This window comes from Anabrus simplex, chromosome 1, assembly GCF_040414725.1.
Source record: "Anabrus simplex isolate iqAnaSimp1 chromosome 1, ASM4041472v1, whole genome shotgun sequence".
NCBI classification, from domain to species: Eukaryota; Metazoa; Arthropoda; class Insecta; order Orthoptera; family Tettigoniidae; genus Anabrus; species Anabrus simplex.
Window position 1 is genome coordinate 631,772,347 of NC_090265.1, and position 22,054 is coordinate 631,794,400.

Genomic DNA, 22,054 nt, shown 5'->3' on the forward strand with positions numbered 1-22,054 from the left:
TGAAAATTTTCCTGATTTGTTGAACTTAAGTCTCTTCTTACATTGTTGGATTAGTCCACTGTCTGTCAGCTGTCTGTCGATTGTCTGTTGGGCTTCCAGGCGCTCCGATTCGCCTAGGTCTTCTACTTGACACCCCACCGATTCCGAGTGGTGTCTTTGTGCAGATCCTTGTTGTTGTTTGTCCACACCGGTGGATTTATTCATTAGAAGACTCATCATCATTGATTGTCTGATCTTTCGATCGAAACATTTCTGACCAAGGTCAGGCTTTACAATTCCAGATGTGATCTGGAAAGGTGATTAATGAAGTATGAATTGGTGATGAATGAAGTGCTACAAGTTCATCCTAGTTGTTCAGGACTGGGAGTAGGCATTTCCTCCATACTCCGCATATGTTATGGTTTTCCCGCCAATACTCGGGTAGCTGATTGCAGTGGTTTCCCACTGGGCGATGGGGTCGCCACATCCCTACGCCAGTTAAATCATTTAAATTTATTTAATTATTAAATTCAGTGAAACCGCATTTTGAAATAACTTTAATCAAGCAAATAACTTGGAGATGCATTCTGGAAATTTTAGTTTGTTTTTCTGGGGAATATTAAAATATAAAGTAACGATTAAAGGGACATATCCGAAGGAAATGGATTTTACTGCCACAAAGTTTGTGAGCATTGCTATTGTTGTAATTATTGAACTTTGATTGATTGAGCAGTGAATGTGCTGGGGATAGTAAAGTGGAACTTTGGTCATCAACCGATGTAACTTAATTGTGTTTAGCCTTCAGCCTAGAAACTTGGATGGTCAGGGGATCATCAACCTCAGTGACTTAGATTAGGGCCATATGCCATTGTAGCATCTTTTCCTTGCGGTCATCATCCACAATGACTTTAAAGTAACTCAGAAGATTAGATGTCGGGCCATGACATAGACGCAGGTCACATCGATTCAATTAAGGGTCCATGCCGTAGAACCACTGTGTGGCACACACCGATTGGACGGCCTTAATTATACCCAGAGTCCAGAGTTCGTGTTACGAGGGCTGGACCATAACGAATCACTATGATGGTACATGTGGTCTCACATGGAAGCCGAATTTAAGGATTTCCAGACTTTCCTTTCTTAAATGATTAATAATTGAGACAATGGTTTCTAGTACGAATGCCCGTCAGGCAGTTACGTTAAAGTCTCACACCAGTGTTCTGACGTTTATGTAAAATGATTGTGGTGTCCAGTGGACACAATTGACTTCCATGATACCGTTGACATAGAATGTTTCAGAATTTTCCTGAATTAATAGGAATCTTTTAAATAGACCTTTCATTCCAGTAGATAGATTAGAATTACTGAACCCTACCTTTACCTCAGCAAGTGACGAAGAACCCGATACGACCCAAGAGACAGATCTCATGAACTTTGCTGATAGGTAAGGAAGGTAGGTATCCCTCAATATGGACCAAAGGGTTCAATATTCGTTGACGAATAAATGCCTATGATGATGATGAAAGGGGAGGGCATATAAGTCTTTGGTAAGACGCAAACTGGAGTATTGTTCCAGTGTATGGGACCCTCATCACGATTACTTGATTCAAGAACGGGAAAAAAATCCAAAGAAAAGCAGCTCGATTTTTTCTGGGTGATTACCGACAAAAAAAGTAGCGTTACAAAAATGTTGCAAAGTTTGGGCTGGGAAGATTTGGGAGAAAGAAAATGAGCTGCTCGACGAGCCCAACTTAACACACTGGGGCGAAACGCTGGCAACCAGGAATGAGTTAGCTGAAAAATTTATAATATCCAATAACGGATCAATTATATAGGTATTAAGTGGTAGGTTCCAAGCTGTCAGTGGAGAGATGGCGTGGAATGACATTAGTAGAAAATAAATTTGAGTGGTGTTTTTAAAAGTAGGAAAGATTACAATATGAAGACAAAGTTGGAACTCAAGAGGACAAAATGGGGCAAATATTTGTTTATAGGAAGGGGGTTTAGGGATTGGAATAACCAAGGAAGATGTTCAATAAATTTCCAATTTCTTTCAAATCATTTAAGAAAAGGCTAGGAAAACAACAGATATGGAATTTGCCACCTGGGCAACTGCAATAAATGCAGATCAGTAGTGATTGATTGAACAGACTGATGTAAAGATGATTTAACTTGCAATTCATCTGACATGAGAGGAGCTATTAGTATGTTAAATATATAGATAACCACATCTTAGAAACATCAGGTACAGTAGAATTCCACTGTAACGACCCAACAAAATTTTCATAATAACAATTATTTTTTTTGGTCCCTTCCTTTTTTCCCTATTTGTTGTGTGTTAAAATATTTCATTTTAACGAACTTCATAGTTTCAGTTTAACAAATTAAAATTGAGCTCTTTTCTTTACCAATTTGACCATATTTTCTCAAAATTAAGACTAAAATTCATCCTGTTTTGTGACCAACATTTTTCTTGTTACCGGTACATTATTTCGTTATTCAGACGATATGATCACCATTTTCCATATATGCACCGTACACGATCGAGAAGGCAATCGCTTCTGCGTAACCAATATGCTTCGCCTGTCATCCAATGTAAGATGTCACTCTATTAGCTGAGTAGGAGTGCCAAGTTTGCAATCCACCAATGAACACTACGCTTTGTGTAACCAATAGGCTTCGCCCATCAACCAATGTAAGACGTCACACTATTGGCCGAGAAGGTTCGCGATGTTTGTAATCCACCAATGAATTGCATGTTTCTTCTTCGTATTTAATTTGCAAGCAACGCGTTTCTGTTAAGGTTATATCATTAAACTTGCGAAGTTCGTGCGCATTTCGTTAAATAAGTTCATATCATTGCAAATGGATAAGCAGAAGCGACAGCAGTTTTCATTGAGTGAAAAACGTAAAATACTTACGGAAGTAGAGAAAGGTGGAAAGAAAGGAGAAGTAGCGAAGAAGTATGGCATTAGCTCATCAACACTTGATATTTTTTTTAAACAGAAAAGTAAGATAGAGAAAAACATTGATGCTGATGCCCTACGTCCACATCATAAGAAGATCAGGACAGCCGACTACAAGGAGGTGCACCAAGCCATCTATACATGGATTGTGGAAATGCAGAGTAAAAACATTCCAATACATGGCCCACTGTTATGTGAGCATGCACGATCTTTCCCACGTTCACTTGGGTCACCTGAGTTTATGGGTAGTGCTGGTTGGTTTCATATGTTCCGGGAGAAATATGGTATATCCCACAAAATTATAAATGGTGAAGCTAACGATGCCCCGAAGGAAGTTGCGGCTTCATGGCAGCTGGAGACTCTAATGGATGCCGTGAATGAATATTCGCCGGCAGACATTTATAATGCCAACGAAACTGCATTATTTTATAAACTAATGCCGAACAAAACCCTCAATTTCAAGGGAAATAAAAGTTTTGGGGGCAAACATTCAAAAGAATGTATCACGGCTCTTTTGTGCACCAATTCCACAGGGACGTACAAACTGAAGCCTCTCATAATTGGGAAGTTTGGGAAGCCAAGGTGCTTCAAGAAGGCGCAATATCTGTCCTGTGAATAAGGCACAACTCTAATGCATGGATGACATCTGTGCTATTCAAAGAGTGGTTGTTGGACTTGGAACGTCGGATGAAGGCCGAAAAGAGGAGAATTCCTCTATTATTGGACAATTGCTCTTCTCATACAGTGAAACCTCGATTCTCCGTTTTTCGAGGGACCATAAAAATAAAACGTACAACACGGGAAAACGGAAAATCCGGGAATGAATGAAAACCATCAACAATTTGGCTAAACATCACAAAAATTAAATATGTATAATTATAATCTTACAAAAACTCCTAAACCAAACCAAACTACAGCCCCAGTGGGACTTTGCCTGCCAAGCGACCGCTGCTCAGCCCGGATGCCTGCAGATTACGAGGTGCGCATGGTCAGTGCGACGAATCCTCTCGGCAAATATTCCTGGCTCTGTAGATCGGGGTCGCCATCTCACCATTAGATAGCTCCACAATTAAAGGTATTCACGTAGGCTGAGTGGACCTGGAACCAGACTTATATCCAGGTAAAATTGCCTGACCTGGTCGCAATCGAACCCGGGCCATCTGGATGAGAGGCGGGCATGTTAGACCGCGAAACCGCATTAATTACCGGTACGCGAGTTCAAAATCTCGGTACTTTATATTCAATTTTACAGGGGAATCTTAGTCAGTTTCCTGTGAAAACTTCTGTCAGTTCAGCAACTTTGATTAGGCTAGCCAAACTTCGAAAAATCTAATAACGCCAAGCCAAACGACAATTGACCACAAGTAGTTTTTAATTCTCTCATCTAATAAAATAAAGCACATTAGATACAAAAGCACCCAAAATGATGGCGAAATCCGTTCATTTCTTAATCTTTCATTGTAATTTGGTCTCCGGTATACTGTTCGTAGTCCGTTTCTGGAAATCTCGTACCGCGCAAATTAGGCCTACATCGACTTTTAAAGGTTATGTTGAACTCGAAAACATGGTTTCGAATGTAAGTATCGATTCTTAAAAGTTCTCAAATGCATTATATTCAATTCTGCGCGTCACAAATCCAATCAAATTGGAAAGATAAAAGAAATGTAAAAACTTCAGAAATTACGGTTATTTGTGACCTTGAGGTCATCTGGAAAGCGCGCTCGCTGCACATGTCAGTACGAGTTTGAAATGATACCAACCATTTAAAATGTAACGTGCGCAAATAAAACGACTGCAGTTTTTGGTATTTTAACACGAAAACGTAACATTCCCAGTCTTACATCAGGACCTAAACAGTAATAGGCAATCCCAAGACCTCCCATGGCTTTTTTTTATTATTATTATTTTTTTTTTTTTTTTTTTTTTTATGTAGGGTGCAACATCTGTTTTGGTCTCGCTAACATATCATGTACGATAATATCAAAAGGTACTGAATTTGTGTTAAGAAGGAACAGTTTCGATTCCTGCCTGAAAGCCCAGTTACTCTGCAGTGCCTGAGCAAAGTGCCGAAAACCTCTTCGGTAGTATGATCGAAAAAATGTAAAAATATAAACATCTAACCCTGGACATAATATGGACGTTTTATAAGTGCGAACATATGACGAAACTCGTTCCGTCTTCATGCAGAGCTGTCGAAATGCGCCGTGTCTCCTTGCAATTGTTGTGGGCACCCTCTGCTTTATGATTTTCCGAGATTCTCTAAACAATACCACCCGAATGCGATGCTAAGATGGTCTCTTATGCAAGTTCACCGCAGATCGCTTTTCTAGTACCGGTACAGTACTTGCTTTAATTATCGCAGTGACGGGGAGTTAACGCCAAGATCCATAAATATGCCATAGCCGTCCTTTCGTGAGATATTTATTAAAAAACGATTGATCGAGGATTTAGCATTGATGGGACTGGAATTTCTGGACGGTTGATCCGGGAAAGCGTTTCTTCGCGGAACGGATAATGCGGGACTTTTACAACGTGATTTAATTACGATGCTCGCGGGACCACGTAATTTGAACGCATATTCCGGGAAAACGTATTTTCCGGGAACGGATAATCGAGGTTCCACTGTAATTGTGTGCTTCACCATTTGGAGCATGTAAAAGTTTTATTTTTGCCTCCAAATAGAACTTCAATTCTGCAGCCGCTGGATCAAGGTATAATTCATGCAGTAAAGCAGCATTACCGAGCTTGTGTGGTCCGTCGAATGTTGCGCAACGTTGCCACAAATAGAGACATTAACATCAACATATTGGGAGCAATGCAGATGTTTAATGCTGCATGGAAATCCCTGAATGCAGACATCATCACAAACTGCTTTAGAAAAGCTGGAGTAGTTTTTACAGAAGATGTCGCAGAAATAGAAGTGTTGGATGATGTGGAAACAGAGGAGAATTGGAAGCGTTTGTGTACAACGTTGGATGTGCCATCTACGGTAAGTCTTACCGACTACATCAATGCAGATAGTGATGAACAGTCCACAAAGAAATCACGAATGAGGAAACTGTGGAGAACATTATGAATGATAGAGATCCATGTGATGAGGAGGACGAGGAAGACAACCCCCAAAATGATCGTCATCGACAGAGCTTGACTCTTCAGCAGGTAACAAACATGGCACATAGCCTTCAAGATTTTCTTGTGCCACAAAGTGATGTGCCAGAATCTGCTTTAAATTCATGTGCAGTGGTTGGTGACTATTTGGAACGAGCTTCTGTGTCTGGATCTGTTCAGAAGAAAATCACAAACTTTTTCAAAAAATGAGGTACTGGAACAATGTGTAGACTTGCTGGTACAATGTAAAAATAGATTTTCTGAAAACATCTGTCAATACTGTGACTCATAATGGTATTTTGAAGTTATATAGATCCTGCAACGGATGTAACAGGGCAGATGACCTCGTAGTTCCACCCCTAAAAACTACAATAACTAACGGATATAATACTAGGCGAGTTCTTAAGAAATGACTTATTTCAGTATAACAAAATTTCAGTATAACAAATTAATTTAAGAGGTCCCCAAAATTTTGTTATACTGGTATTTTACTGTACTATGCATGATACATCTAACTGATGTTTCAGATTTAAAGACATTTCCAAGATTTGCCAAAGGTATTGTTATCGCAGAAAATCCAGAGAAAGTGCTCAATGGTACAGACACAGCCTTGGAGGAGTAGTACAATATGAATATACAAAAATCCAAAATAAAAGTAACTGAATCCGTTGAATAAAGACAGATGACACAGGAAATATAAGATTAGGAAATGTTGCCTTAAAAGAGGTAGATGAATATAGCTACTTGAATCCGTAGAATGGCTAACAATAGCACAGGTAAGGAGAATGTAAAATGCCCATTAGTACAAGCAAGAAAGGCCTTATTTAAGAAAGGAAATTTGCTCATATCGAACATAGATATGCATATTAGAAATATGTTCTTTGAAGACTTCAGCGTGGAGCATGACACTGTATAGAGGTGAAACATTGATAATAACTAGTGTAGAAAGAAATAGTAAAGCAGCTTTTGAACAGATGAATGCTGAAGGTCAGATGGTAGATTGGATCACAAATAGAGAGATACTGAATCAAGTTGGTGAGAGAAAGATTTAGCAAAATTTTGCCACAAGATGAGATAGATTGATACAACATATCTTGAGACATCCAGGACTTGTTTGAGTAGTTTTTGAAGAAAGAGTACAGTAGAGATAAACCAAGACATGAATATGACGAACTAATTAGACAGCTGGGTAAAAATATAGAAACGGGTACTCAAGGATTATTACATAGAATGTTACTTGAAATGCTTCCAAGTTTACCTTATAATGATCAAGGAAGAGAAATGTGTTCAATACGCTTGCCAGGGACCAACCCTCTCGCCCCTAGAAGTACATTTACTTTTATACCCAGAAATACGGTTTTAGACGCCATACTCCTCTGCTTATAACGGTGATTGGTTCATGTAACGAAGAGGATGACATTACTGACACCTAGGATGAGGCCGAGAATTTGTTACCAACCATTGCCACACTCCCTTCGAGAGGCTCTTTTCTATCGCCATGGCGCATACTGTCCGCACGGCAAGAAAAAAAGTAGTTTAGTAGTTGTAACCTATCTCTGCACATCCAGGCCAATCTTTGTCATGAGAACAGTGACCTCCTCGGGGCCACACTCCCTTCGAGAGGCTTTTTTCTATCGCCACAGCGCATACTGTCCGCACGGCAAGGAAAAAAGTATAGCCATATCAAACCAACAGTTGGCAGCATTGTCGTTCTTCTCGGCGCTCTCTCTCTGCGCTACTAGTGCGACAGTGAACTGGCGTGCGCCACCTAGCGGTTGCTCATGTTACTAAACCTGAGTACCTCTTTCTATAGTTTTGCCAAAAGCTGTAGTAGTTAAATAGAAATGAGAAGGTTAGGACAGGACAGAGTGGCATGGAGAGTTGCATCCAACCAGTCTATGGACTGATGACCCGAACAACAACATCTCAGCCACAAGCAGAACATAATATCACAAAAACTTGTCTAAGGCGTGCAATAAGTCTTCCCACTATGAATGTGTCATTAGTGTACCAACATCTTGAATACTCACCACTACTACTACATTATTGACATTGCCACCACCACCTCCGCCACTGTTTCCTCCACTATTCTTGTTTCCACCTCCTCCACTGCCACTTCCTCCTCCTCCTCCTCCTCCGCCTCCTCCACCAGAATTATGATCTCCATCACCTTGATCATTTTCCCTGTGATGATGATCTTGTTGATACTGTTGCTGTTGATTCCATGGCTGTCTCTAAAACAACATTATATACAAGAAATGGTTAATAAATGTTCATACATACAATATATTCAGTAGAACGACAGAAACTACAGAGTATAAACTAAAATGTTTGCTTTTTGTGCTCTATATAATATTATTATTATTAAAGGAAGCAATTCTCTAAAAGTGCCAATTGGTGAAGTAAGATTATTAAGCAGATTTTTTTCCAGGTCACTGGTAACATTCTTACATAACACACAATGAATGTTAATATGCAAATTGGTCTGGATAGAGATAGAACTGCATGAATAAGCTCAGACAACTTTTGTTGGTAACTAGCACACCTACCAAGATGCATGGTTGAACGAACATTGAACAGACTCTTTATATTGGAATTATGAATTTGCTCATTTAGGACAAATAATTTAGGTTCCCTATGGGAATCAAAATGTGTATCATCTGATGGCATAGCAGGCATCAATTTTTGTACGAGACAAGTCTCTCATAGTGCATTGACGCTGCCTGTGGCTCCAAGTAACCTACGCAGTGGCCTCTACTACGTGCACTAACCATGCGTCTTTATAGGTATGCTAGTTACCAACTGATGAGCCTACATTGGCACACTGGAGCAAAATGCTGGCGACCAAGAATGAGTTAGCTGGAAAATTTGTTTTCCAATAACAGACCATTTATATTGGAATTATAAATTTGCTCATTTATGACAAATAATTCAGGTTCCCTATGGGAATCAAAATCTGTAACTACTTTTTTACAGTTTTAAAAGACACTGAGATGCCCAATTTCATCCCACAGAAGTTCTTTTACTTGCCAGTAATATATATTTTTTTTTTTGCCAGTGGCTTAACGCTACACCAACACAGATAGGTCTTATGGCGACAATGGGATAGGAAAGGCCTAGGAGTTGGAAGGCAGTGGCCGTGGCCTTAATTAAGGTACAGCCCCAGCATTTGCCTGGTGTGAAAATGGAACACCATCTTCAGGACTGCCGACAGTGGGATTCGAACCCACTATCTCCTGGATGCAAGCTTACAGCTGCGCGCCTCTAACCGCATGACCAACTTACCCGGTGCCAGCAAATCTACCGACACGACGCTAACATATTTGAGCACCTTCAAACACCACCAGACTGAGCCAGGATCAAACCTGTCAAGCTGGGGTCAGAAGACCAGCGTCTCAATTGTCTACTGTTTAGCTCTATCCATGCGTACAGTACTCTAACTCTGCAGCTTACCTATAGCTTTCTCAGTTATATCTTAACCTCTCACTTACTGTACTGCAGTAAACAAAAAAACTGGGAAAGGACTCCTTATTCCAGATTCAATTGTAGCCTGGCAGGTTCAAGAAACCATTTTCAGATTAAATAATACGATGGAGAAAATTTTCTGGCACGGAGGCTCCACTGAGGAGACAATCTTGCTGGTTGTTGGACTACAGTTCACAAAGCAACCTCCTGGGCTGGTGTGGTAAGTTGAATTTCTATGACTTCCTCAAGACTACCCAATTACTTTATATAGTCACCAACTCTAACTAGACAGTAGTAATGTGTCACAATTTTGGTCATTGACACTCAATCTACACATGCACAATGAGACTTATGCTTGAATGACAGGTCAGTATGAAAAGAAATCACAACATGAAAGAGAAAGAACAATCTCAACATTTTCATATACTGCTGTCTTCAAATAGACAGGCTACCTCCTCATCAATACTAGTTCTTCTACATCCATTTCTTCTCAACCCCTGACAAGCTCTTTTCTGCTTCCCAACCCTCAATGAAGGGCCATCTTGACAGTTTCGATACAAGAAGATGAATACAGGTGGGAAAAGACTAGGCTTACACGACAAACACAAGAGGAGAAATGATCTTAACAGGCCAATGTAAGTACTGTAATGGAACGGAACAAACAAGTGACAAATCAAGTCATAAGTCATAGAGAGAACATGAAAAGGAATGTTCTATTAGAGTGCACAGTTAAGAACCATTTTATTGAGAATTAGCTGTGTTTACTTGCTTGTTGACAGGCTGACAGTTGGCAATATCACTTATTCTGGTCTTAACAACAATGGCTTTTTCTTCTGAGGCAGCAGCCAGCATTGTTCTTTCATGGTTTTTGAAATGATTGAAGTACCTTCTGATACACAACAGCCATAACACAAACAAAAACTCATACTACTGCTCACCTTGAAGAAGACCTTGTATAACCATCCTTGAGAAAAGCAGTGACTGAAGGTTGACGTCTGGAATTTACAGCTTACATCCTAGTGACTTATTTTAGTCATCATGAAGCAGATATTAATTGACAATATGTGTCTGACCTCACGTGAACAGATCTGAAGAGTGAAAATAACGGACGAAGTTGGAATTAGTACCAGAGTAATAATGTGTGGAACAGTATGCTTCTGGAATGAGATCTGGGTTGTATCCACATCTCCACCGACGACTGCTGAAAGAAGAGGGAAGTTTACTGTTGTGTATTAAGGACAGTTGACTAGATTCTGACCACGTAATCACAGCTTCACCGCCTTTATTGTCTTCTCTATATCCCCATAGGCAGCTATGGCTGTTGAAATCACCTACGATGACTCGAACCTTCTCCTCTTGCCCTACAACTGAATCAGTAAAATGGAATGGAACCCTCAGTGGTTTATAGACAGATGTTATGATACAATTCGACAGCTCCACTGTTAAAGTTTCTATATCATTGTTTTCTGTAGATGAGGTAGATATTACGTTCGGCTCTGGCCTTGTGAATATAGCACTACCATAGTTTTCATGTAGTCTCTCGGCTACCAAACGCATTCCTAATGTTGTTTGATGTTATGCCTTCTATGTTAACTGATACAACTGTCAGCTTTGGTCCTGAAAAGGACCATTTGTATGAGGATACTTATATCTCAATAAGTAAAAGATACTGCAGACATGAAAATTGGTATTTGGAATCTCCAAAAATAAAGAAACATGTATTCTTTTGTTTTGAGAAAATCCACTGAAATGAAATGGCATATGGTTTTTAGTGCCGAGAGATCCCAGAACGGGTTCGGCTCGCCAGGTGCAGGTCTTTTGATTTGACTCCCGTAGGCGACCTGCGCGTCATGATGAGGAAGAAATTATGATGAAGACAACACATACACCCAGCCCCCGTGCCAAGGAAATTAACCAATGATGGTTAAAATTCCCGACCCTGCCGAGAATCAAACCTGGGACCCCTGTGACCAAATGCCAACACGCTAACCATTTAGCCATGGAGCCGGACTCCAGTTAACAGGGGGATGAAAGAATTAGAAAATTAGTTGAATTATTTGTATGAGGATACTTATATCTAAAAAAAAAACTAAAGATGTTACAGACATGAAAATTGGTATTTGGAATCTCCTTTGAAAATAAAGAAACATACATACTGGGAAAAAAATCAACTTGGTTGGGAGGAGGGGGGTGAAAAAGAGGTTGAATCCTTTTTATGAGGATACATTTATCTCAAAAACTTAAGATGTTACAGTCGTGATAATTAGTATTTGAAAGATTCTTTATAAATAAAGTAACATTTTTTTCAGAGAATTTACTTAAGGGCTAGGGTGAAAGGAAGAAGAAGAAAAAATTCCTTTTATGGGGCTATTTACATCTCAGAAATTGAAGGTTACAGACGTGAAAATAGGCATTTGGAATCTCCTTTAAAAATAAAGAAACACGCATAAATTTTGGGGGGAGGGGGTGACCAACTTAACGGGGAAGGGGGGTTAATAAGGAGTTGAATTATTTTTCTGAAGATACTTATATCTCAAAAACTGAGATGTTGCAAACATGAAAATTTGTATTCGGAATCTTCTTTCAAAGTAAAGAAACAGGTAGTCTCTTATTTTCAGAAAATCCACTAAGGCGGAGGGGGGGGGGAGTTGAATTGATTGAAAAAATAGTTGAATTCTTTCTATGAAGATACTTATATTTCAAAAACTAAAGATGTTACAGATGTGAAAATTTGCATTTTGAATCTCCTTTAAAAATAAACACATATTTTTTGTTTTCTGAAATCGACTTAAGGGAGGAGGGGGTGAAAATAAGTATAGAAGGAGTTGAATTCTGTTTATGAGGATACTTATATCTCAAAAACTGAAGATGTTACAGGCATGAAAGATGGTATTTTGAATCTCCTTTAAAAACAGAGAAAGATGTATTTTTTTGTTTTCAGAAAGTCCACTTAAGGGTGGATGGGGCGGTAGAAAGAAGTGAGGAACAAGTTGAATTCTTTTTATGAAGATACTTATATATCTCAAAAACTGAAAATGTTAGAGATGTGAAAACTGATAATTGGAATCTCCTTTAAAAATGAAGAAACACGTATTTTTTGTTTTTGGAAAATCCATTTAAGGGGCTGAAAAGAATAGAAAAAGTGGGTGAATTTTTAAAATGAGTATTGGTTATCTGCAGTATATATCTAAAACTTAACATTCAAATTTAGGAATTTCATTTTTAAGTCCGTATTGAACCGAGAATAATAGATAAGAATACCAAGTGAGTTATGTGGGCCAAACTGGTCGGAATTTTCATACACGATATAAGGAACATGTAAAAGCAAAACAATATACAGTGGAACCTCGATATCTCGAATCACCTCGGGAGTTAAATTTTATTTTGAGTTATCAAAATTTAGAGATAGAGAATACTATTTTTGAGGATATATACTGCATAATTGAATCGCATGTATCTACGGCCTTATACCGAATACAGAATTTAAAAATATACTAACAAACTCGTATTTTACGGCATCGCTTTAATTATGACCCTTATTAAAGTAACGTTTTTAGAAGATCGAATAAAGTCAATACATACAGTAATAAAACAAGAAACATACCTCCGTTAACACCTTTGGAAAAACAATCGTCAGTCTCTTCTGTTTTTTACTCTTAACCTTCTTTTCTTCCACATACTTCTCAACAATATTTCTTTCTGTGAGAAACAATGTCATTTATATTCGACTGACTCTGTATGTACGTTTGAAACCAAACAGCCAAGATTTGTAAATGGAGCTTGTCATCCACAACTTCCGGCGTTGCTTTTGTATGTGACTGGTAATGAATTCACACCCAAAAAACGAGGCTTTGCCAATTTTCCGATCACTGGAAGTTTGTTTTTCGGTTCTCGTCATATTCTTGTTATTTGCTTTACGTTGCACCGACACGGATAGGTCTTATGGTAACGATGAGGGAGGAAGGGGCTAGGAGTGGGGAGGAAGCGGCCATGGCCTTAATTAAGGTACATCCCCAGCATTTGCCTGGTGTGAAAATGGGAAACCACGGAAAACCATCTTCAGGGCTGCCGACAGTGGGGTTTGAACCCACGATCTCCCGAATGCTGGATACTGGCCGCACTTAAGCGACTGCAGCTATCGAGCTCGGTCTCGTCATATTAGCTCCCAGCATCACTGTAACCCTTTCTTTACTTGTTCCTCACAAACTATAAATGCTGTATTGCACAGTAAATGTTGTAACAAATTCGAGTTACAGAGTATTTTTTGCTTCAAGGGAGAAAATGTTTGCTTCGAGAAATCGAGAAATTCGTGTAACCAAAATTTGATTAATAAAGAAATAAATACACGTGAAGATTAGGCAAATGGCCGGGAAATTGAAGTTACTTCGAGATACTGAAAATTCAAGTAATGGAGGTTTGAGATATCGAGGTTCGACTGTAACAGATTTTTGTCTTTCAGCAACTATATTTCAGATTGTCAGCATCAATTTTCGGCTTTCAGCAACCATATTTGAGATTGTCAGTATCATTTTCCTACAATAAAACAGGACCTATCCATCCTCAATACAATCAATAAAGGTTTTCTTTTGAATGTTTTTAAAACTACACTGCCTGACAAAAAAAAAGTTAAGCACCCAGAAGCAGTGGTCCAATATTATCCCATTTTGGTATACATGCATACTACTGAAGGGTGAGTACTTAAATGATTAGATTTACAAGGATATGTAAAGTATAGAATGCCCACCAGAGTGCATTCATGATGGCACCAACCTGTTGTCGGTAAGTTGTTACCAGTCAACTGCTGTGAGTCAGACAGTTAAGCAAGATTGCAGAGAGGACTATGTACAGTACGAAGCACCCGCGATGCCTTGCAGACACGTTAGACAGCCTATCCACCAACTGACAGCATTTGACAGAGGCCGCATTGTGGGACTGCATGAGGCTGGTTGGTCATATCGTGCAATTACCAGGCATGTGGGCCATTCTGATATCACAATGGCCCGATGTTGGACTCAATGGGTACATGAGCGCACCCAATCACATCGTGCAGGTTCGGGTCAACCAAGAACATCACCCTGAGGGAGGACCATCGTATGGTGCGCCAAGCATTAAGGGATCCCATAACTTCGGCACCTGCCATTTGCGAACATGTACTGGAGACTCTACAACATCCTGCGAGTTACCGCACAGTGTCTCGACGATTCGCGACCACTGGATTGGGGTCCTGCCGCCCCATGCATCGGTTGCCATTTACACCAGAACACAAACGCCTGCGTTTGGAGTGGTGCCTTGCCCGGGAGGCATGGACAGAGGACGATTGGCATCGCATTATGTTCAGTGATGAGTCCTGCTTCTCCATAACTTCCAATGATCGTGTGCGGGTAGACGGCATCAAGGGCAGATCTTGCCCATATTATGGAGACACACAAGACGTAATTCCTGGCATCATGGTATGGGGAACCATAGGATATATGTTCAGGTCACCTCCAATAGTGCTTCGGCAGACTTTGATGGTACGGCGATATGCCACAGCCATTCTGCGTCCGCACTTCCTACCACTTATGGCACAGCACTCTGGGACAGTGTTGCAACAAGATAATGCACATCCACATATAGCACGTGTGTCTGTGGACTGCCTAGAGCATGTTGAGGTCCTCCCATGACCAGCAAGATCCCTGGACCTCTCCATCATTAAACACGTGTGGGATGACATTGGAAGGGGACTCCGTCCCAGTACAAACCTGCGGGATCTGGAGGGACAGCTGCAACAACTGTGGAGGAACTTGCCTCAGGAGAGGATCCAAAGACTGTTTGACACCATTCTGAACTGCATAAGGGCATGCGTTGCAGCCAAGCAGGGTGCAACACCCTACTGACCTGGTGCCAACTTACCACCTGTAACTGCCAACGGCCTTGTCTCTTTAATTCCATATTGTAATCGGTTCAATAAAGGCACATGGTATTTCAGCATATGTAGTTTCATTCGCTTTCAACCACTCCTTCTGGGTGCTGAACTTTTTTTGTCAGGCAGTATATTTACATAAATATAGGTCAAAGATCCAACCGCATTGGAAAACTGAATGTGTTATATGAAAGCATCAATATTCTTATAGACGAAATTATTTAACGATTTAACAACATTAATAATAATAATAATAATAATAATAATAATAATAATAATAATAATAATAATAATAATAATAATAATAATAATAATAATAATAATTTGGAAAATTTAAGCACTCCCACCAACCAAGCAGGTAAACACCCCCTCACCCGACCTACCCCCTCCTCAACTCACGCCAGACACATTCCTACCTACCCTACATGCACACTCCTCCGCTTCCCCTACAACCCCTCCCTCTCATTCCACACTCGTAGTAGAAGCAGTAATAGTCAGCCAGTACCAAACACAACTTGATACATGTCAAGTAATGTAAGGCCAGCGAGGACATAAGTGTTCAAATTTCTTCCTTTTATTTACACTCAAATTCTTATTCTTTTTTTTTCTTCTGATCAAACTTTCATTAGACCACCGTCTTACAGGCTTATCACATATTACATCATAAAACACCAATCCGGCCTTAATTTGCAACCACAAGAACAGCCCACTTCTAGTGCTATTCAACAACAGCTGATGTAGTGTCAGATCTAATATTATTCCATAACAGTACATACAATGTAATATGAACTCTAGCTTAGCAAATACCTGTACAAGTTTTTTTTTTTTTTTTTTAAACGAAGTGTGCAAGTCTGAATAGGAGAACTTTCTTCACACCACACCATTTGCTCCTACGATTAAACATTGTCAATTTTTAAGATGCTATTTTAACATGATGCAAATATATTTTAAATCATCTAATTTATCACCATGAGTGTAATTTTGGAATATTTTAACTATGTATATTTTTGCCTAAAATGGTACCTTGGTTTTTAATAGTTTCAATCATTGAGTTCAAGTTGCTAATGTTCTAGAAAAATAACAAAACATGTATTTGTGAGACTTGAAATAAACATTTTTGAACTTGTAAAGGTGGAACTTTTCTGCTATTAATAAGCATACTGGGTGCACAAACTGTAAAATTGGTGCAAGCAATATACAAAAACTGTGTCAGCAGTAGACAGACTCCATTTAGAAAGAGAGAATGGTTTAGAAGTGAAACTGGACTAAGACAGGGGAGTGTGTCGCTTTTTTTGTTTCTAAAGGTTATGGACAAAATTGTAAACGAGACAAAGGAAGCGTATGAGAATAGGGAGATGAAGTTATTACTATTTGCAGACGACATTGTGGTCTGGGGAACAAACAGCAAAGAAATACAAGAACAACTTGATGCAATGAACACGACCGAGCTCGATAGCTGCAGTCGCTTAACTGCGGCCAGTATCCAGTAATCGGGAGATAGTAGGTTCGAATCCCACTGTCGGCAGCCCTGAAAATGGTTTTCCGTGGTTTCCCATTTTCACACCAGGCAAATGCTGGAGCTGTACCTTAATTAAGGCCACGGACGCTTCCTTCCCACTCCTAGCCCTTCCCTATCCCATCGTCGCCATAAGACCTATCTGTGTCCTTGCGACGTAAAGCAACTAGCAATGAACACGAAAATTGAAAAGTACGGTACAAAAATCAGTGCAGAGAAAAGCAAGACCATGGTGATATCAAGAGAAGAACAAGGTAAAGGCATTGTGAAAATTGGTGATCAAAGCCTTGAAATTGTTGACAGTTTCAAATACCTAGGGAGTGAATTAATGCAGAATACAAGGCTGGGCATGGAGATTAGCAAGAGGGTGCAACAAAGCAATGCATTCTACCAGAGTGTAAGAAACCTTGTCCGGAATAAGGAAGTGCCAAGAAAGTGCAGAGAGATAATGTACAAAACATATTATGCACCCATATTGACCTTTGCATCTGAAATCTGGACAATGAAAAGTAGGGAGGACAGTAGAATGCAAGCCAGCAAAATGCAATACCTAAGAATTATGATAGGAAAGACAAGGAAAGACACATTGAGAAACAAAAACGCAGGAAAGGAAGTTGAAACGGGAAACCTAAATGAGAGAATTGATAGGAGTAAACTAAGATGGTTTGGACATGTAAAGAGGATGGAGGAGGAAAGAATACCAAAACAGATGATGGAGATGGAGTTCAAGGGAAAGAGAGAGAGAGAGAAAGACCTAGAACAAGGTGGATTGATTCAATAAAGAGGAGTGTACGAAGAAGAAACCTGCACTGGGACCAAATGATGGAAGAGGAGTGGTGGAAGGAGAAAGATGGAGAAGTGCCATAAATGCCCAACCCGACAGGAGCTAGATAAGGGGAAAGGAGGATGTTGATGTTTGTTTGTGTAAATTCTGTGTTTACTTACCTAATAAAAGCACAGAGGTAATGCATACTTTTTATTTATTTTTTAGTATTTTTCCTATGTTTACAGGATTTAAAATATTAGAATATCTCAGAAAAAAATTCAGGGTGGAAAGGGCTAGAAGTAAACCCTGCTGATGATTATTCCCATAGAGCATGTGGTTCTAGAACTGCTCTCTTTAGCCAACTAAGATTTCATAGCTGACAACACAACTATTATACTCGCCAGCAAGTGAATGGCAATGATGATGATGATGATGATGTGTAGATCAGAATACTGGCTTGGAACAAAGAGGGTATACCTCCAATTCCATGTCATGGAGATGCAGAAGCTTCAATTGACTATGAAAATTACACGATTGAATCATATCTGCCATGACACAACCAGGCAGTGAACAGACATCACAAAAATTTACCAAAAAAAATATAAGAGGTCAACATGTAAAAGATCTCTCAAGACTCATTTTGTGTTTAGCTGACAAAATTAATTAAAAACTTGGCAATAGGTTGCCTACCAGAGTTCAGGTTGTTTCAGAACAACACAAAATGTTGAAACTGGAATTGATAATCATGTTTTGCTCCTTGAAACAACAATCACAACACTGAAACTGACACAAAGGGTGTCTAACTGGCATCAAATCAAAATACCTGCACGTAGTAGTAGTAGTAGTAGTAGCAGCACAAGCTTGTTTGTTTCATAATAGCTAATTATGAAAATGAATAAATGAATAGCGGTCCAGCTGATGAGCCCACTGCTACACTGAGGTGAAATGCTCGCTGGTAATTACATGACTGAAAAGGCCTAAAGAGCTTAAATGTTTTCAACATTTCCAATCAATGAAATTAAATTATGGTTTCCTTCTGGGAACTTAATTTTTTATATAAAGACCAAAGATAATTTATTTATATAAGTGAAGGTACATGCTTCCCCTAGAGCACCGTCACTGCATTGTCATATATAAGAGGCTTGCAGTGGTGTCTCAGCGGCGCACTAGCTGCCAGTGTCTTGGAAGGGTGTAGCGATGCAGCTGATGAGCCCACTGCTACACTGGGGTGAAACTGATAATTTCACGACTGAAAAGACCTAAAGAGCTCAAATGTTTTCAACATTTGCAATCGATGAAATTAAATTATGGTTTAAATAGTTTGTTGCATCTTTTTAATTCTCTACCTTTGATTAGGAAGACCAGTCCATCAAATCAGTCTGCAATATCTTATTCAAGGATTTTAGACTACCAGACCCCCATTTTTCTGACTGACTATTACTTTAAATCCCCTGAAATATCCCCAAGCAGATCCACTTCTTTTCTGTTCATATGACTCTCGATACTTGGGCCTATGAGTGTTGGAGTCTGATATTTGAGCAGCGAAAGCAGTAACTATGTGGTGCACTACGTTGCCATAGTTACTACTACCTACAATATCATCATCATCATCATCATCATCATTTCTCAACTCCGGTTTCCCGGGTGTGGTGTACAAGCGCTCGCCATCTCCTTCTGTCTTCATACATCTTCAGTTCCAGTACATCCTCCATTTGTGTCCTCTCTCCTCCACATCTGATCTTACAGTCTCTATCCAGCGTTTTCTTGGTCTTCCCTGTGGTCTTCTTCCTATGAGATTAAGGTCAAAATATTTTCTGGCATGTCTTTCCCTGTTCATCCTCATTAAGTGCCCATACCACTGAAGTCTGCACTTCTTTATGACACTGGTAATAGGAACCTCAATACCAGCTACTTTCCTATTCACTTCATTTCTGATCTTGTCTTTTCTGGTAGTTTGGTTCATGGTTCTAATGAATCTCATTTCAGTTGCTTGGATTCTACTGAGGTACATGTCTCTAAACCGTACATGAGGACTGGTATAAAGTAAGTGTGGTACATGACTGTTTTCATTCATTGTGGTATTTTGCAGTCCCAGAGAAGATTTCTGACTTGACTGTAGAAGTTTGATGCTTTCTGTGTGCTGCTGAGTATTTCATGCTTAACAATGTTGTCTTTCGAGATTGTGCTTCCGAGGTACTTGAATTGGAAAGCTGATTCGATTTTTGCTCCTTCCAGAAATATATTTGAGCTTGTTCCTTCCCTGTTGATGGTCATTTTCACTGTCTTTGTTTTGCTCATCTTCAGTCCAAAATTTCTGAATTACTGTCCCAATTAAATTGAAATAAGAAATTAAGTGGTTCAACCTATTCAATACAAGTAAATAAGAAATGTAGTGTTACATTCTTATTTGGTTAAAAGCAGTACCGGTTTTGACCACCGATCTGGGTATTGCGTATGTTGCGCTGATCTTCAGGAGCTAGCATCTTACTTTATTTAAGCGACTTGTCTTCAACTTCTACACAATTTTGGGACTTCAAATTTATTAAATTGTGTTGTGACTTCATGCCTAGCAGTGTTTGTAAGCTTGTTTAATGAACTGTTCACCTCTTCTCGTAAACATTTTAAGACACAATGCTGGAAATTGCGTGTGTTGTGCTACTCTTCAGCGACTTGCGCCTTGCTACATATAAGTGACTGATCCTCGACTTCTTCTGAATTTTATGATTTAAAATCGTACAGTGCTAACTCGTATTGTCTTATACCGCTTCTTGAACTGCTTTTGTGAAAGACTTATCCTTTAATTCTTTGTTTTCCTATGCATTGTTTTTGTATTTTTAATCAGCTGATGATGACCCAGATTGGTGGTCAAAACCGGTACCGCTTTTAACCAAACAAGAATGTAACACTACATTTCTTATTTACTTGTATTGAATAGGTTGAACCACTTAATTTCTTATTTCAATTTAATTGTGATACAGTTCAATATGGAACATTATGAAATTTTTATCTTTAAATGTATTGTCCCATTCGTTAAGTTTCTTCTGAACTTCAGCTTCTGTGTCTCCCCGTAAAAGCACATCAGTAAATACCAGGGCGTTTGGTTCACTGTCCATTTTCTTGATAGATTTTATGACCTTGTCCATTACTGTTATGAACAAGAGTGGTGACAGGGCACTTCCTTGTTGGACACCTCTCTTTATTTCAAACCATTTTGATCGTCCTTTGCCTATCTGGACACAGCTGTAGCACTTCTGGTATAGCATCCTGACCTTGTCAATTAAGTACTTTGGCACCTTTACGTTTTCCAGACATTCCCATATCTTGTTTCGAGGAACACTATCATATGCTTTTTCAATGTCCACAAATGCAATCACAAGATTTCTTCCATATTCCCAGTACTTTCCTGTAAGCACTTTTACTGCAAAGATAAGATCCACAGTACTTCGACCTTTCCTGAACCCATGCTGTTCTTCCTCAAGCAAAGGTTGCACGATCTTCCTTAGTCTCATTTCTATGATCTTTTCCAGCACCTTCAGTGTGTGTGACAACAGTGTGATGCCTCTGTAATTTCCACATTTCCGTCAATTGCCCTTTTTGAACAGTGGGATGATGACTCCTTTACTCCAATCTTCAGGGATTTGGTTCTTTCCCAAATCACTGATAACACTCTATATAGCCAATTCAAGCCTAGTATTCCAGCAGACTTTATCATGTCTGAGCTGAGGTCATCAAAGCCTGGGGACTTCCAATTTTGCATGCTCTTTAGTGCTGTTTCTACCTCAAGCCATGTTAATGGGTATTTGTTGTTTTTGGCTTCATCTACCATACAGTCACTGGTGGTGGTGTTGCTCCCATCTCCATTAAACAGCATGTTGAAGTACTTCTTCATTTCATCCCTGATCCCTTCCTCTGTTCGTATTAAGCTACCATTATTTGTTTCCAGTGCAAGGATGTTTATATATTCATTTCTTTTACTGTTTACGATGTTGTATAGTAGTTTCCTACTTCCTTGACAGTCTTCCTCTATCCTTGTAGTGAAGTCATCCCAGCACTTTTCCTTTTCTTCCTGGATCAGTCTTTTTACAGCCAGTTTCTTTTTCTGGTATTCCTGTGCTAGATGTTCAATTTCTAATTCATTTCATCTATCATCTGTTTTTCGAGGTCTAATTTTCTTTTCAGTATATTTCTATCTTTTTCTATCTTCACTCAGTTATTCCACCAAGGTGTTTCCTTCTCTTTTGGTGTGGCACTTGTTTTTCCGCAAATTTCCGTGGCTTCTTTTACAAGGGTATCTTTGAATAAGAACCATTTTTCTTCTACTCCCCCTTTCTCAGTTTTGGGTAATTTGGCTG

The 22,054-nt window shown here is 39.4% G+C and overlaps 1 protein-coding gene across 2 annotated transcripts in view; it reads right to left on the bottom strand.

The window, feature by feature from the left end:
- The window catches only part of LOC136857229 (protein painting of fourth), a 232,450-nt gene that overhangs the window by 199,086 nt on the left and 11,310 nt on the right, over window positions 1-22,054 (bottom strand). For both annotated transcript variants that reach the window (XM_067135710.2, XM_067135709.2), the window contains exon 3: window positions 8,084-8,287. In XM_067135710.2, the coding sequence (XP_066991811.2) occupies window positions 8,084-8,287 (204 nt within the window). The remainder of the gene's footprint in view (window positions 1-8,083; window positions 8,288-22,054) is intronic.